The sequence below is a fragment of the Cheilinus undulatus genome, linkage group 12 (assembly GCF_018320785.1).
Source record: "Cheilinus undulatus linkage group 12, ASM1832078v1, whole genome shotgun sequence".
Taxonomy (NCBI): Eukaryota; Metazoa; Chordata; class Actinopteri; order Labriformes; family Labridae; genus Cheilinus; species Cheilinus undulatus.
In genome coordinates, this window is record NC_054876.1 from 12,849,798 (window position 1) to 12,868,374 (window position 18,577).

An 18,577-nucleotide genomic window follows, 5' to 3' on the forward strand; every position below is an offset into this window, starting at 1 on the left:
GACAGACATCGACTTCCAGTAACAATAACACAAGAAAAATATCCTTCCAGATCTGCAGGTTTTACCAAAGAGATGCTTGCATCGCTGTCCCAGTTTGTGTAGCGCTCCCCGGCTCCTGTTAGATAACCGTTGTTGGTGCCAGGTCGATTGTGGAATGAGCGTGTGGAGTTGTGATGCCAGTTCTGGGCCTCAAACGGACGCTCTTTGCTATCCCAAAGGCGTACAGGCTGTCTGTATCCCTTAGAGATACCCTTGTCCTGGACATGGTTGACTGTTCTCTCCCCCCTTAGAAAAACAACAGCCAGACTGAGCAACAAGTATCACAATGTAGAAAGAGATTCAAAACAATGATGCCACAGAATATCACTGTAAATGTCTGAACAAATATTCACATCTAGTGAAGCATGAAGTGCCATTTGCTGCCTGTGTTGTAAAAACAGAAGATGGCTCTCCAACTGTTTTCAAAGTCATTAAAATGATTTAGGTAAAGAGCGCACTGTAGTTAGTATCGAGCTGGTTTCAAGTGTTTAAGCTGTAAAAGCACATGTTTAAATCACTGTTTGAATGATGGTTATCCTGTTTTACTCACCGATTAAAAAGACGGTTGGATTGTGGATGATGTGATTGATTGCGCCCTTCTTGGCCTCTGCAGTAAAAATAAAACAAACAGAAAATTTTTGAGCGAGGAGAGGCTGAATTTAAGAAAAACCTCTCTGTTTTTGTCATCATCAGTCATCAGTTTCACAGCAGGTGAGCCTCATGTAGTGAGGCTTCCTATAATGACATAGTCAAACCGAGAGAGCAAAGAAAAATCTTGACAGCTACCAGCTGCACAAAACAATTAAAACAACATGAAAAAGTTTATATCTACCATGAGACGTTATGCATTTAATGTTTTAGAGAAGCTAGTGGTGCTCTCTCTCTGATCACCTGCAGGGCAAACAGATGCTCCTTAAACCACAAACTTGAGCAGTAGAGAGTGAGTAAATGTTTTTACAAGCTCATAAATCTTGAGTGGCATTATGACAAGGACAAAGAAGAGAAACAAAACAGGGATGTGCGATTTTGGATTCTTGCAGACACGATATTTCAAGACTCATTTTAGCTGATATTAATATATACACAATTTTTTATAATTGTTAGGACCAATAAATCTCTCCCGCACAAGAATTTTGTTACTCTGATTTTAACAGTTTATTTTACAAAACAGACATAAAGCAGGACAAATGATTTTTGTTTCCTCCTTTAGTGATGAAAGTAATTTCTTTGGATTGCACGTACATTCTGCTAATATGTTTGGCTGATGCATGAGCTATTAATATTGGCATACGTTTTCATATCAGCCCATAACGAAAGTTAACTTTTTAATATGGTGATGGTAACAAAAACAAGCTCCAATTGTCATTTTTAATTTAATTCTCCTTGGTCAGAAAATCTAAATTTCTGAATAAATCCAGACAAATAGCATTCCTGTTGTACAGTATGTGTGCTCTGTCTTTGAATTTCTTATTCAGCATTTCCTGGTTGATGGCTAATGACTGCAACTCAAAAACAGAGCAGTCAAATATGATCTTTCCATATTGGTAAGAGCAACAACAGGATAGATCACCAACCAGGTTGTTGAGGCAAAGTCACAACTCCAAAATTAAGTACAATACACAACCAAATTGACAGTGTTAATTACAGTTAGAGTTAAATTTAACTCTTCAAAAGTGTCTAAATTGGTCCAAACTACATGTAGTTAAACTACACTTTTAAAAAGGTGATTTTGCATGGATAAAAGCATGCTGTGTTTGCTCTTTTAGGAGTACCTTGAGCAAAAAAGTTTGAAAATAATTTCTTTAGGAGCACTTTAAGTCACAGGTTGGAACTTGTAACTCAGTGGATGACTTCACTCATGGTGCAAATGTGTTTCACGGTGCATTCAGAAAGTATTCAGACCCTTTTCACTTATTTATGCTGCATCCTGAAGCTACAGTCGAAAAAAAAAAACTTTTTCTCATTAATCTGCACTCAGTACCCCATAACAACAAAGTGAAAAAATTTTAGAATTTTTTGCATATTTACAAAAAAATATATATATATCACAACTGCAGCCCTCCACCGATCTGAGCTTTATGGCAGAGTGGCTAGACCAATGCCTCTCCTCTGTGCAAAACACATGAAAGCCTGCTCGGACTTTGCAACAAACTCCACATAAAAAGCCAAGTGGGCTTTCCTGCGTTTTGTCCCGAGGCTTCCGTCCAGCCACTCTGCCCTAAAGCCCAGATCAGTGGAGGGATGTAGGAATGGTTGTCCTTCTGGAACTTTTTCCAGTCCTCACACAGGATCTCTGGAGCTCAGTCAGAGTGACCATTAGGTTCTTGGTCACCTCTCTTACTAAGGCCCCTCTCCCCTGATTGCTCAGTTTGGCCAGGCGACCAGCTCTGAAGACTCCTGGTTTTTCCAAACTTCTTCCATCTGAAAATGATGGAGGCCACTGTGTCTTGGAACCTTCAATGCAACAGAATTTTGTAGCCTTCCCAAGATCTTTGCCTTGCAACAACTCTGTTTCAAGACCTATTTCTCAGTTTGTTCAGTTAACCCTAAACAAGTGGTAATGTCTTTCTAGTGGAGTTACAAAAACCACCACCCCATTGCCACAGATAAAGTCACACACATCAGTTAGTCTCAACTGCTGCTGATGTGAAGTTAGATAGCAGCATCTCTGAGCCTCAGCTAAAGAAGTCTTAGTTTCGTTAAGCACAGTGGTGCTTGTTTAAACTGCAGATGGGCTCACGCTCACAGCTGCAGCTGAAGTAAGAGCTTTCATGAATATGCTCAGCACAGCCTCAGTTAATCAGTCGGTCCCTAAAAGTGGTGCTTGTCTTGGATCGACCCAGACAACAAAGGCTACAGTCCCACCTGCTGGACTGACCCACAGTGGGAAAGTTCAAGTCTCAAGTTGTTTCCAAATCAACTCCCACTGAGTTTAAATTTCCTTCAGGCCTTTTTTGGACCGTTTTCTCCCCACAATCATGTAGGCGTCTCAGGCATTTTATTTGTTTCTGCTTTCTTCACGGTTGCTGCTGACAATGTTCCCCTTTGAAAAGAATTATTGTGGCTGTAGTGCCATTGCAAGTCTGGATATGTGTTTAATGGTATTAAAGGCCTTTTTGTAATGAATATAAACACTGTAGAAACACTTAGTGAAAGAGTGTGAATGAGGCTGCTGGTGACCTTTGAGTGTGGCTCCAGGGGCGACTGTTCACAGGAGCCCATTGTCCTCTGTTAGGTCCCCCAGCCGGGTAGGAGTCCCATGTGTTACGGCCAGAGTACAGCTCTGCTGGGTGATACATGCAGCCTGAAAGACAAATGACATTATACATAAACAGTTTGTCATTTGGAATAAAAAAAAAAAAAAAAAAGGTAAAATCTGAAACATTATGAATACATAGATTGGAGCATGGTTGTGCATTTAACCAACCAGATATCAGCAGTAACAAATCCCAATTTCAAGACGTTTACAGCAGTTTGTTTTTTAGTAATTCATAGGGTTTTTTGTAGGTGACATCGCAGTAGCGGAGAGCTCCCTTTTGGGGGCAAGAGGTGGTTTCTACAAAGAGAAATGCAACCGAAAAGGACACGTTTTGAGCTGTTTATGACTATGCCAAGCATTCAAAGAGCGAAATTACAAAAATTCTTAATTTTTCAGCAGCTTTTGTGTCTGGAAAGTAGTGAAATATCCAGGCCAATTTTCTTTCAAAGTTTAAAAACCTTGGCCTCAGTTGTTCTAATGGGAAAGGTCTCTTTTTAAAAATCCAGATCATTTGGCTCAGCTGGTTGTTTGCCTCCCAAACAGCGTTTCATTTTGTAACAGTTTGGCTTTTAAAATGTGGAAGAAATTACAACAAAGGAACAAAGGAAAGAAAACTGGCACTCAAACTGGAGCCAGCTACCGCAGCTAACATAAAAGAGCTGTTTTGTAGCACAGGCTCATTTGTGAATGTCACACCTTTATTTTATGCTCACCTCACAAGGTTTATTCAGTTAATAGTACATCACTGTTTCAATTCAAAGCATGTTTGTGACAAAATTAGGAGTTTTATATATGTTAATGGGGCTCAGCTAGCCTGTTAACTCAGCACTAGACTCCTCTAGACTCTTGTCTCCCTTCATATGGATAGATGGCACTAAACAGTAGAAGGTCTGTAGGACTGAGTAATTTATGCGGTAAAAAAATCACATATTTGTGAAGAGTGGAGATTGTACTCAAATGTATGTAGACATTTTCAGATGATTATCCCAGCGTACAGGTCAACTAAGAGCTTTAAAGTAACTTTCCTCCATTCTCATTCAATTTTAATGGCTGTCCCCCACTACCTTCCCCCCCAGTGGACATTTGGGATCACGTGATTGCAAACATCCTACACCTATACATGATAGAAGTCAGAAAATTGTAGTTTAAACTGCTATGCTTAGATAGACCGTATCACAAGGTGAGGCCAAATTCACTTACAGCAGGTGAGCACCAACCATACATTCCCCATGTGGCAGCTCTAACATGTAATATTCAGCTTTTGAAGATATTTTGGCATGCAGAACAATATTTAAGTGCATTTCTGCATCTTCTGCATTACTATCTTTGACATTCCCAGCAGCTACTTTGTTATCACGCACCATAATGACTGTAATTTAATCCTTCAAATAAGTACTTATTTGGACACACGGTGCCTTTGCAGTTATCCTTTAATGTAGTAAGTACTACTTTTATACTACAGAGCGCTACAGTGGTGATTTTAGTGTTTGTTTGCACGTAAACAGCCATTCACACGCAAAGTAAAGAAAGAGAAACAAATGTTTTGTGGTTACCAGTCTTGGTCTGAGTTTGGGAAGCCCTCCACTTCACACCTGAGAGCAGAAAACAGCCTGCAAATAACACACACATGAAAAATATGATCAATACATAGTGTAACTAAAGAGAGAAATATTTATTTCTATACCATGTCTTTCTCCTCTGGGATCTGGATTCACACCCAGATCAAAGTGTCATATTATGTATCTATAGTAGATGCTATTCTCTGCTGCACTGTATCTGTTCAGCCTTCATATCATCAGTCAGCCAGAGCTGCATTGTGCACTCAGCTTCTGTCTAATCACTACTACCCAGCAGCCACCACAGCCAGAAGCCATCCAGTGACTGAAGGAAAAGAAAAAAACCCATGGCAATAAGATGAAGAGCCATGGCACCCTTGCTTTAACATCAAAAGGAAAATATCAGGGTGGGCTTGTGTAGTTTATTTTCTCAGCTTATACAGTGGTATCTGAACTGATTCTTTCTTCTTCTGCACAGAAACAGTGTAGATTTATTTCACAAATCAACAGCACCCATCGTCCATTCAGCTCATTATCAGCAGCTAGTTCAAAAAGTCCACAGTAGTGTACAGTATTTTCTGCTGCCAACTGAGCTGTTCGCCAACTGTCTGACAGACATTTATAACCTTTAGCCACCTTTCCATATCTGAATTTTAAAGTTTTATTTTCCATTCATTATAATAAAATTACTGCACACAGTTTTCCTTTATCAGGCACCTCACAGTTGTTTTTATGCTACTGGCAGGCACCCAGGACGCTGTGTTTATGGGACCTGACCTAGTAAAGATCAACTTTGCATGTTTGCAGATCACATCGCTATATGAACTCATTTCCCAGAGCTATTTATAAACAGTACAAGGAGTTGATCTACAGTATCTTTCCACTTCCCTTGTGGTGCACGGTTATTTCATGCACGTTTGTTTGTGGTAAGAGACTGTTGCAGCTGTTCTATAGTAACCTTTTCTGTGAGTGCTGAATGAAAGAAGTGAGCCTTCTCTTCAGAGTCCATTTTACTACCAGTTGCTAGAGCAACAGAAGCCAGACAGCTCTTGCTGCTTTGGCTTCAGGCTTTTTGGAGTCAACTGCATTCAGATTTATTTTTAGAGCAGAGAGAGGACACAAAAGGCCTTCATGAACATACAGTGTTGCAGTGATAACAAGCTGCATGCTTTTTTTTTTTTCCTAACATACAGTGCTGTGCTATCGGATTGCCATAACATGTCTGCTTATGCCTGCTCTAATCCTCATTTCACCTCCTATTCCAACAAAATCTGCTTTTTTAGGTGCCAGCTTTATGAGCTTCTGCAATTCTCTGCTAGTCCTGAAATAACCATCACATTAACAAAGCTTTTAAAATGGTTTAATGACTCATTTCTAAGAACAACTGCATCCCAGACTTGCAACTTATGTTATATTCCTCCCTGCATACTGTGATAAAGGATTTATTGTGCTTCTAATATGCAAACAACTTGCAAACTGTGTTTCACTCTCTGCAGAGCTACAGTGGTTTTATAAACAGTGTTGCAGCTTTCTTGTTTCTTTATGCCTTCCTGTGCTTTTAAACCCTGAGCTTGCTGGTGTTTGAGCAACACTAGCCAGATACAGACCATCTGCTGCAGACCCTCCCTGTTGCACACTGTTGTTACAGTGTTGTAGAGGGAGCTGTCAGTCAGCAGCAGCTTAAATTTGACTCTACACAACAATGGCTCTGTGCCTACAATATTAAATCCATGTGTGCCGCTTTAATTCTACACATCTGGAAATTCACTCCAAGGCCAAATGATGTCATGTGCATAGGGGTTAAAATGCTGTCGGGGTAAACTCTTTGCTTCACAGTTTAATGAGGTTGAGAGAAGAATGTGCAATGCAAACAGGATACTATAGGGCTGTATTGTGTTTAATAGCAGCTGTATTAAATTGAGGCAGAGCTCCTAAGACATTCAGCGTATGAGCTGTATAGTGAAACAAAGACACCACATCAAAAACCTTTTGTTTTTAGCTGGTGGTTGAGTTGGTTCAATGTTGATATCAGATCATTTATTTTGATAATAGCAAACACTAAAGTAAGCTAACGTAGCCTGCGCAACACTAAACAAAGTGGTTTCATCTCTAAAACAGTTGAGGATTTTCAACTGATGTTTCATTTCTTTGTAGTCGATGCTAATCTACAATCAGTGACTTTACCCAGCATTTATTTTTTTCAAATTGCCATACTGGGAAAGTATCTTTCATTGTTTTTCTGACGCGTTTGGAAAATTTTGGAGACCTGATCCTCCTGTAGCCATTACTTCTGTCAATAAGTATGAAAACAAAGCAGTTTTGTTTGTCATGGTGGCTGGAAAACACTAATCCTTAGAGTATATGAAAGATGGACTTTGAGACACCTATGATTGATGGATGGAGGAAATGGAAAATATTTTGCATCTGAAGAGACTAAGATTTTACAATGAAGACAGAGGAACTATGTTTGAGAAGAACTGGGACACTACAGACTTTTATTTTTTAATGGCAAAAAATAATGTGTCATTATAAACAATTTTGCCTTTGTGTACACTATTTAATGAGAAACTACTTTGTATGTGGCCTTACCTCAGGTAAAGTTTGGCTTATATTATCTAGATTTTTCTTTTTCTCTTTTAGATGTAGTTGGCTCTTTCTCCCTTCTTCAGTATACTGTTGTGTATGTATTTGTTCATTTAAAAAATAACATTTTATGTTTTATGTTATATTGGTCAAGATATATTCTGATAACGTTGCAAAGCAGATGGGTTTGCCAGACTCCAAGTCTGTCATCAGGCAAAGCCATCTTGAGAACTTCCAATCCACAACATTTGTGCCGAAGCACACGCTGTTCAGACCAATCAGCATAATTTGAACTAGGCAGTAGCTATGGGCGGGGTTTAGTTGTACTCAAAGCCGTGTGTAATGGCTGCCTCCAGTGCAGTGATTACTTGGATGTAGCTTTAGCTTAGTGTCAGTTGTACCAGAACTGGACCCATTTCTGTAGGAAATAAAGAGTGAAAACAACACTAAAAGCCTATTATGATGTAAAAGACGTTTTCCCTCTGCTGCCGACCTGCTTCAGCATGAGTATGTGATAGTTACGGGGGAAAGCGTTACTTGTAGTGTGAGTTGTTGTGTACAGTGGCTGCTAGCGAAGTGATTAGCTTGGACTTAGCCACAGGGGCAGTTTTTTCAGAACTAGACAACATGCATAGAGCCAAACTAAAAGCTTTTCATGACAGAAAAGATGTTTTCACTCTTCTCCCTGTCTGCTTTCGCATGAGTTTGCAATCATTAAAGGTGAGGTTTGCTGGTGTTTCTAATGTCTGCTGCTGTGGTAGCTATTAGCTCTGATGTAGCTGTAGGAAAGCGGCAATTTAATCAAAACTGGACCACATTTCTTTTGAAACAAGAGCCACACCGAACGCTAGTCTTGGCAGTCTTGCACATCTCTCAGTGTAAACTTTCTTTTTGTGCTGTGGAAAACCGGCACATTGTTTTGGCTCTACAGGGAATTCAGAACATGGCTCACAAATAGAATAGTGCTGTACAACCTCTCTGTGACACTTAAAGTTGTTACCCACGCCGATGAAATCATCAGGGGGTTATGTAAAGGGTTCCATATCTTTGTTTGTTTGTTGTATGTGTACAAGATAACTCGAGAACGGAAAGTCGGATCTTCACCAAACTTTCAGGGAATATTGGGATAGTGACAGGGAACAATCGATTAGATTTTGGTGATGATCTGCGCACCTGTTCGTTTTTTCTCTGAATTTCGAAATTTTGAAACCATAGTAATCAATGGGAGCGTGAGTTCCTCGGTGGCGCTGCTTCGGCGTGGGTCTGCCGCTTCGGACGACCTTTCTACTTTTTCCTGCTAATCATTGTGAGTTTAACTCACAAGAGGCTACGATTTATGGTTTTAAAGTTATACAACTTTTAAAAACCTGTGTCATGTCTTGCCATATATAACAACACCTGTATCATCTTGGTGCATGAGCATGTGTACTTGCCAATACGCGCATTTTCAGCAGTATCCAACGTATTTTCGAAACTTGTATTAGAATAAGAACAACGCTACTGGCTAAAAATCAAACAATTTTGGGGCACCAGGGACCTGAGAGTCAGATCATGCACCCCATAATACTGTGGTCCTCTTAGCAGGCAGCCCAAGTTCAAATCTGGTCTGTGGTTCCTGTCCTGTGTGTCATTCCCCAATCTCTCCCTATTTTCTGGGTCTATCCACTGTCCTATCTGTAATTAAAGCATTAAAAACCCTTGAAGAATGGATATTTAAAATCAACCGATATGAGTGCCTGTTTCAAAAACATGGCAGCATAACCAGAAGTCCTGGGCACAAAATATAAGGTCGCTTCCTGTTTTTAACTCACAGTAATTAGGTAGAATTCAAACATTTCCTCTCTCTTTTAGTCATACAACTTTTTGTTAAAACATAGTGGATAAACTTTGGGCTTGTTTCCAAGCTACTGTTGAAAATAAAGGGGATTATATTGTTTTTAAAAGTCCAATGTTAAGTTATATCTAAGTATAACAAATTAAAAAAAACTTCGACTGGAGCCTTCAGCAGACACATTAAAAGGAGAGATTTTTTTTAAAGGATGAACAAAATTCATAACTTTGCAAGACAGATAGATACGCCCATTTCCGTGTTTCTCACCGGTGACTCCATCTTGCTAAGCTCCTGTCTGAACTGGACCAATCAGCATCGAAGAGCAGTGCTTTTGGGGGCGGTGGAGTCGTGACGTAAGTGAACAGCAACAGGAGGCCAGTGCCGTTATGGCAGAAGACATTAGCGTGGATGCTGCTAAAGCGCCAGTTTTATCAGAACTTAACGACTTTTCTTCATTAAAAGAAGAACAAAGAACAGCACTGAGTTGTTTTCTTTTAAAAAATGACAAAAGTCGTGTACTGACATGCCTATAGTCGCCATGGTTCGCGTTATGCAGTTCTATATGGAGTTTATTCCTCAGTAGCAGCGCAGGCGCACCTCGGTAGCAGCAACAATGTCACGTGTTTTGTTGCTCTGATTGACCTGTAAAGATGTGATAGACAGAACATGATCAAATCACATTCCGAGTTTTTTTTTCAAAGGCTCTGCCCTTTCCCAAACTCTGTATATCAAAGGTTTTCCAGATGGATGTGTGAAACAATCCATCTGGCATGTCACGTTATGCAGTTCTCATTTGTGACTAATTTTTGTTTAATTTCAATTATGACAAACTTAATAATTGAGGAAAAGGTTCTAGTCTTCCCTCACCCTTTTTAGGGTTTGTTTTTGAGCTTTAAGAGAGACTGGACAGTGGACAGAGCTAGAAACTAGGAGAAGAGAAGGAGGGGGGAATGACATGCAGAAAAGGAGCCACAGGCCACCTGCCTTAAGGCCTGGTGTGTGTGGAAAACCAACTGGTTCATCATTTGAGTTTGGAGATGTTTTTGTTCATATTATATAAAGGATTTTACCCAACTGAGGCTGTCAACAATGACAACAATCCTATCACAAATCATGTGGGGTCAATAGGCTACAGTTATGTCATTTTCATTTATATATGTGAAAGCAAAGTTAATACAGACTTAGGCATCGTTATTTCTGGGGCTGTTCTTGTTAACAGTGGGATAATAAGGCATAAATCAGATTTAAAAGCATTCTCAGCATTAGTAACCCGCAGACTTACTCTACTCGGACAGAAATCACAGACCCACCTCACTCATTGGATTCAGGAGGTTATGTCATTTCTCAAACTAGAAATATCTGATGCATGGTTCAGCGCTCAGTGAAGAGACTTCAAATAAACTTCGCTCCCCTTTCTAGAATATTATTCAAACCAACTTTGATGCCAACACCTGAGATTAGTACTCTATTCTACCCTTTCCTCTCTTTCTCTCTTTTCCTTTTCTTGTTGATTGTATTATTTAATCTTTTCCAATGTATTCATCTTGCTGTTATTACAAATAGACATATTGCTTGTAAGAATATATATGTGCATACAGTAATACCATATTCAAGTTTAGCACACAGTAGAGCTTTTCTATTACTTTTGTTCACTTTTTTCTTTTGTTACATTCTCTTTTGATTGTGACTACTTTGACATTGTTCTACCAAAAACTCAATATTTGAAATAAAAACATCTATTATTTTTGTTTTGTGTATCTCACTGGAATCACCTCGGCAGCTAAGCCATTGACGGTGGGAACTGAATTGGTACAGAGGAGTGAAAAATGGAGCAGACACATCTGTAGCTGTTTGGTGTTAGGTTTAACCTCCCAGTGGGTGTCAGCTGCTGCTGTCTGCACCCCTCAGTCTGCCTCCTGCTTGTCACCAAGGAAACCTTGCTTATGCACCACTCACCCACTCAAGTTTGCTGAAAACCCATTTGGCAGTCTAACCTTTTGACAATTTTGTCACACTGATCCTGTTTGCTCAGTGTCAATTAGCCACATTTATTTGAAATCTAATAGTTTTGGTGCACCCTTGTGTCCAATCTTACCTTTCAATGAGGGGAAGAGAGGGGGAGACACACTCTGGTCTAAATTTCGATGATGCTGTCAGTCAGGAATAGAAAGCCGGCGGACCCGTGCAGCCTCAGATCCCTTTAAATAGACACGCTCATCCTCCGCTACTAGCTGGCAAACACACAGTGGAGAGAGTGAGGAAATACCAGAGTCATTCGGTGCACAGATGTACAAGACAGGAAGCTTGTATTATTTTAAATCAAGAGCAGGATCTCTCCTCCATCCCTCAGGTATTGCTGCCATTCTCTTCCTTTCTATTCTCAGCTTTTCTACAACACATGATTTCACACACATTTGCACTGTTGCAAAACCTGACCCCCACTAGACAAAGGAAGGGAATGAAATGAGATGGGAGAAGGAGGGGAGAGGAAGGATGGGACGGTAACCTTTGACAGGCTGTTAGGCTTTCTTTTTTCATGTTTCCTCCTCATGGCTCTGCTCCCATCACCTCCGCTATCTTCTCTATCTGTCTCAACAAGGCTTCTTTTTTCTTTCCTGATACTAATATCCTAGCCTCTTCCTTTCTCTTCCAGGCTCTGCCAATGCCTCACCCTCCCTTTTCTCCTGCACGCTGTGTCCCTGTATCCCTGGCAACCGATGATATCATTTAGTCCAGAGCTGGGAGCAAGGCCTCAAGCAAGGAGGGGAGTGTTTGCGAGTGTATGTGATTTTGACACTGAGACGAGGAGGGAGGGGAGGGGATTTAATGTATACTTCTACACCACTGCTTCTCTGCTCCTTCTTTTCAAATCTCTGCAATGCTTCAGCTGTTTTTTAAATATTCATTCTGTTTTGTAGCATCCTTTTTCCGCAAACAGCCACCAATTTGTGCCCTCATTTTGTCACATCAACAGCATTTCTCATCCCTGCATGTCACACTGTCTAACATGGTTTTCTAGCTGCAGTGGACCCCTGCAGATCTCCTGTGCATCTCTTTCTTAGATATCGTGGTAGTGCAGTTGTAGAAGCAGAATCTAATGCTGTGCACTTAATCAAGTTTCAATTTCAATCATGATTTTAGTGTCAAGATAAACATGACTAAACATTTACAGTGACATGTAATTTTGTCCATAGCATTTATCATGTGGTTACAGTTTCTGTGTTTGTTATATTTGAGGCATAAAAGTCATTCATTTTCTTGATTAACTGTTAAATATATTATTATTTAGATCAGAGATTCTCTAACTTTACAGCCCACCCCCAAGATCAAGGCACCAGAGACTGGGGACCCTCACCATACCTGAAAAGGGTTTAAGTATCATTGATGCACATTTAGAAATAGTTGGGTGCAGACTAACATTTAAAGGACTTTTTAGACATTTTTTTGATTTAAGCTCTAATCTAACCAAATGACCATGTTTTCATTTTACATTTAACTAATTTTAAGCACATATCTGTATGAAAATGTGTAAAATATACTATTCAGATATTTTTTAATTTCAAATGTTTTTGGGAAGGCACCCCTTTCAGTGTCTTGTGACCCACCTGGGGGTCCCAACAGCAAGACTTCCTTTATTTTTTGCTTTTTTTCTGAGCTGTTAAGAGTTGATACGTAATAACCAAGTAATCGTTATAAAAGGGCTGTCAAAAGATTTACATTTTTAATTGCAATTCTCAGAATTTCTGGAGTTTCATTGCAATTAATCATATTCATTATCATAATATTTTGCATTCAAAACTGTTTATGAGTCATTTTGGATTTTTCTACTGTCTTAGAGTAAGTAAGGTTATTGACTTCCTGTTTGGAGACAGACCTAAATTAACTTTACCATGGAAAAAGGAACTTGTTATTGAGTGGAGAGTAAATAAAGGAATCGTAAAGAAGGTGAATGTTTGATAGCTCACAGTACAGTTGAATGTCTGCTAAGCTGTCTGTGAGGTCTTAAAAGTGAAATGAGGTATTAAGGAGCAGTGGTGGACTTATTAGTCATCACTGTGGGTTATCAAAAGCATGCTGAAAAGGACAATAAAACATGCAATCAACTGAGATTAAAAAAAGATTGATGCACTAATTGTGTATCTTATCTAATCATGATTAATGTGATTCATTTTGACAGCCCTAGAGATCGTAATCTCAATATCAGTAAAAATAATTGTGATTATGATTTTTGCCATAATCAAACAGGCCTTATAGCTAGATTTCTATACCATAAAAGGAAGGATGGGCTACACCAGACCAGGCCGGTCTCTGGTGGCTTCTTGGCTAGCTACCACGAGAACTAGAGGAGAACAGATGGAGGGGGAAGTGAGAAGCGACAATGTACAGACCCACCCTGAACGCATGCACATGTGTGATTTTTTTATTATTGGATTCAGGCCTGAAATAGCGTCACAGTCCTGGAGAAAGAGCTTACAGTACGAGGCGAATATCAATCACATTTCTAAAAATAACATCCCCGCAGCCCCACGTCCCTCTCTGCTCTCTCTATCCCCTACTCTCTTTCTGTAACAGCAGCTTCTCCTGGTGTATGCTCCATAAAGCACAGCTCTCTCTCTCTCTGAGGGGTGGTGGAATGTACCAAAGCAAGGTCAAGAGCAAGAAAAGAGGGGTGTCGTCTGCAAACAATGCAACAAAATGTGCAGCTTTTTTGCGGACAAAGACAATAGAGGAGTGTGACAACATGATAAAATGATGCTAGAAGCACGTGCTTATGTGTCTGTGTGAGTGAGTGTATGAGGGAGGATTGCGTGAGGAATGGCTACCTGAAAATCCAGGTGGCTACCTATCTTGGCAGTCATATCAACTGGAAGCATATGTACATGCTGTACTTTACACAGGTGACAGTTATCTCACACAGCTTTTCTTAAATTTATTTAAAAAAAAGCATCTTTGTCAAAATATTTGAGCTTCTTATTTACGACAAAGCCACAAGTTGATGTGCTGCAGCGAGCTGAACTTTCACAGGAGCAAAGATCTGCACGTGACATAGTTTAGAAATTCCTCTAATTTGAGATTAAGCTCCACATTTTGTCACACAGCAGCTTTTCCCACTGTAAACCTCCCACAGTCGTGAACTCACAGACTGATATTCAACAGTTCTACCCTCCTCTGAGTACAAATGTAACCACAGCACAAGTGCAACCGCAGCAGCCCCCCTCTACTACATCCATCATTCCACATTTCTGCTCGTGCACTACATGTCTGCATTGCATGTGTGCATGTTTGTGTATGTGTGCGTGTGTGGGCTTCATGCATGAACGTGCAGCACACAGTGTGCAGCAGACACACACTGCAGTATAATCAGACACATCATTCAGAACAATGACACGCTGAAAATACACAAAAGTCAACAAATTCAGGCACAAAAATACAAAGTAACACAATGCCTTCACTACACAATACATGCAGTTCATTGCCATAGAGACAGATCCGAAGATTACAACAATACCTCACTCTACTTTACCTTTTTCTGTGTGTCTTTGTTCGTCGGGCCCACACTCCCCCTCTTCTTGCTCCCCTTTTTCCTCTCTTTCACTCCTCGCCACCTTGTCTCACCCGTTCCTCTCTCCTCTTGTCTCCTTTCTTCCCCTCTCCCCCTTCTTCCTGTTTCCACTCCACTCTCTGATGCTCGGGCTCTCACAGCAGACCGATCCATGCACAGACACCGGTGGGGCGGGACCAAACCGCACGTCAATCACGAGCTCTGAGCCAATCAGAAGGGAGGAATTCTTATCTATCACGTTTCGCTGCGAGCTCGCGGAGGCAGGAGGAGGGGAGAAACAGCAGACAGAGGCATGGAGGGGGCTCTTTATTTCCCTTTTCCTGTGAGTGGACGTGCATGTGGATACACAATATATGTGTGTGTGTGAGAGTAATTGAGAGTTGGACCATGGCCAGTACAGTAGAGGAGATATTTTAAATCCCCCCACAGCTGTAGCAGACATGTTTCCACTCGAAAAAACAACACATTCTGTGAAATTTTTCACACAATTGTGCTAAAAATAAAAATACCCTGCTCTGTATTATTGAAATGAATATACTTAATTGCCAAATTGAGGAGGAAAATGTGATAAAATGTCGTAATACACGAGTCTTTTCTTCTTTATATACTTGGGCTGTAGGTATCCTCAGAGGCTGAATCATGAGGCTGACAGCAGGTCTGCCTGTGTTGGCTGAGCTCAAATGTCAAGTGACAGAGGAGCCGCGGGAGGAGGGGCCAAAGCTCTGGGTTCGTGAGGGAGGGTCTTTAAGTCTTTTGTGGCTAACAATGCCAAAAACCTCCGCTCACTCCTCCGCACATTTCAGCCGTCAGCGACCAATAAAAAGCCGGCAGAGCAGCTGAGTGCACAGTGAGAGGGAGAGACGGAGGAAGAGCCGGCGAGGAGGCAGACTAGTGTGAGAGTGAAATGGTGGAAGTAGACAGCTGACAGATTTTTTTTAACCTCTGAAGTGCCTTAGCAACAGCCCATGATCGGCTCAAACTCTATTGGTCAATGCGCAGCCCCATGTGAGTGTTTGGACCAATCAGAGGCTTTGGTGCAGAACTTAGTGGAGGTAGCTTCATAGACAGGAAGATGTGCTAAATTGAGCCCCCTGGTGGTTCTGTGGAGGTCTGGACACTGTCCTGTAGTGAACAAGTGAAGGGACATCAGTTCGGTCTGTAAAGTTTTTATCAGAAACCTAAAATCTGTGACACCGTAGATCAGAGATACTCAACGCGTGGCTCTTTTGTGAAGATGTGTGGCTTTTTAATGTCTTAATTTCCCCCAGAAAACCTAAAAAAGGAAAATTTTGACATCAGAAATGATGTTTTGCAACTCACACCAATCAGTTTGTTTCCAACTGTAGGTTTTCATTGTCATATAAAATTGTCAATCTTTATTCGTCTGTATATTTCCATCAGATGAGTGCAGGATAAATATCACTGATTCTTTAGAAAAGGGACAAAACTTGTTACAATCCTGACTTTGTACTTTTGTTTTACATTTATGTGAAGTGGACTTTTGTGAGAAGGAAAATATTTTTAATTCCACATATATCCCCCCACAAAATATGACTTTTTTTAAACATATCTTGGTTTTTGTCAACCCCCTCAGACACACTAAAATGTATTTGATTTTTTTTTATTGATTCAAGTTTTCTGTCATCTAAAACTGGCAACCAGTAATATTTAGTAATAAAATGAAGTGTTTTCTCTTATTTTTTCATCTTCATCTGAATTGTTTTATCCTGAATTTCAAGAGTTTTTTAATTTTATCTTCAGTCACAACCTTATTAAACTAATCTTTTTGGATAAAAGATTATAATTGCATACAGATTAGTATATACCCTACTGGTCGAAAGTTTTAGAACACCCCAATTTTTCCAGTTATTTATTGCAATTCAAGTCGTTTAAATCCAATGAATGGCTTGAAATGGTACAAGAGTAAGTGGTGAACTGCCAGAGGTAAAAAAAAAAAAGGTAAGGTTACCCAAAACTGAGAAATAATTTACATTTCAGGATTATACAAAAAGGCCCTTTTCAAGATATGGAAATTGGGTTAACAATTTAAAGCTTTTCTGCAGCAATGGAGGTTGATCAAGCCTTGAAAGCTGGTGCTACTAATTCCTACAGGTGTTCCAACTTTCCTTGACTACTTACAACCCCCTCTGTCTGCATGAAAGCAGTGTTGGAACACACTGTGGTACCATACCCTCGTGAGTATCGGTTGAACAGTATTGTACTGCAGAAGGTAGTGTGTTGCTAGTTTCCTTCCCCATCAAAAGGTACTTAGAAACTGGGGGAAACTCTGACTGACAGGAAGAGGTCTGGCAGACCCAAAACCACAACTGAGTCAGAGGACAAGTTTCTGAGAGTAAACAGCTTGCGTGATAGGTGGCTCACAGGACAACAGCTTAAAGCACAGCTCAGTAGTGGTCGTAGTAAGCAAGTCTCAGTTTCAACTGTGAAGAGGAGACTTCGAGCTGCAAGACTGACAGGAAGAGTTGCAGCAAGAAAGCCATTGCTCAGACGTCAGAATAAGACAAATAAGCTTGCCTGGGCCATTAAACACCGCCATTGGACCACTGAAGACTGGAAGAAGGTATCGTGGACTGATTAATCAAAATTTGAAATCTTCGGTTCATCACGCAGGATCTTTGTACGCCGTCGAGTAGGCGAAAGGTTGGTTCCACAGTGTGTGACATCAACCATCAAACATGGAGGAGGAAGTGTGATGGTCCGGGGCTGTTTAGCTGGATCCAGGGTCGGTGACTTGTACAGAGTGAGAGGCACCCTGAACCAAAACGGCTACCACAGCATTCTGCAGCGGCATGCAATACCCTCTGGTATACACCTAGTTGGCCAGGGGGTTCATCCTACAGCAACATAATGACCCAAAACATAATTCCAAGCTGTGTCAGAACTACCTCAGGAAAAAAGAACAAGGTGGTAAGCTTGAAAACATGGAGTGGCCAGCACAGTCTCCAGACTTAAACCCCATCGAGCTGGTTTGGGATGAACTGGACAGAAAAGTTAAAGCAAAGCTATCTATAAGTGCCACACATTTATGGGAACTTCTGCAGCAGATTTGGGAAGAAATGTCTGAAGAATATTTGATTTCTGTTGTAGAAAGAATTCCACGAGTGTGTCCAGCTGTTATATCTGCCAAAGGTGGCTACTTTGATGAGTCAAAAGACTACATTTTGGTCTATAAATTGATTCCATGATTTCTTTTTAAACTCCAGTTGCTTATTTGTATTATGCTTTCATTTCAGAGTGCAAGGACACATTGAACGTAATGATTTTCAAGAAAAAAATGGAAAAATTGGGGTGTTCTAAAACTTTTGACCAGTAGTGATATATATACTATATGATAATTATGATTATAAAAAGTCAGCAATAGGTTTAAGATGTTTTGTCACTCAGTTTAAGATCACTATTCATCCACAAATAGTGAGGTAATACAGTTCAAGATGAACTTTTGTGTTTATAGGTGTCACCAAAACTAACAAAATAAAAGTTTCTGATAGAAATAATAACTTCTCAAGTCATCAGTCAGTTTGATCTTCAACTACTACTTTTTAAGCATCACAGATGATACACAACATTTATCTCTGCCTGATATCATATTTCACTCCTTACTTTAAGTTTTTAATGCCTAATTAACATGACTGGCATCATTATCATTAGTGTCACTGGGAGTTATCTTACTGCATTATACATTCATATTAAGTTTAAAGTTTGCCTTTGTTATCTATGTAGGCATT

General features: G+C 40.2%; 1 protein-coding gene across 1 annotated transcript in view; it reads right to left on the bottom strand.

Moving 5' to 3' along the window:
• The window catches only part of kdm6bb (lysine (K)-specific demethylase 6B, b), a 38,182-nt gene extending 23,268 nt beyond the window's left edge, over nt 1-14,914 (bottom strand). Inside the window, exons 1-6 of the mRNA XM_041802074.1 lie at nt 14,793-14,914; nt 11,364-11,499; nt 4,852-4,908; nt 3,220-3,343; nt 590-646; nt 66-285 (exon numbers count right to left, since the gene is read on the bottom strand). Of these exons, the coding sequence (XP_041658008.1) occupies nt 66-285; nt 590-646; nt 3,220-3,338 (396 nt within the window). The 5' untranslated portion in view covers nt 3,339-3,343; nt 4,852-4,908; nt 11,364-11,499; nt 14,793-14,914. The remainder of the gene's footprint in view (nt 1-65; nt 286-589; nt 647-3,219; nt 3,344-4,851; nt 4,909-11,363; nt 11,500-14,792) is intronic.
• Nucleotides 14,915-18,577: the final 3,663 nt, after the last annotated feature.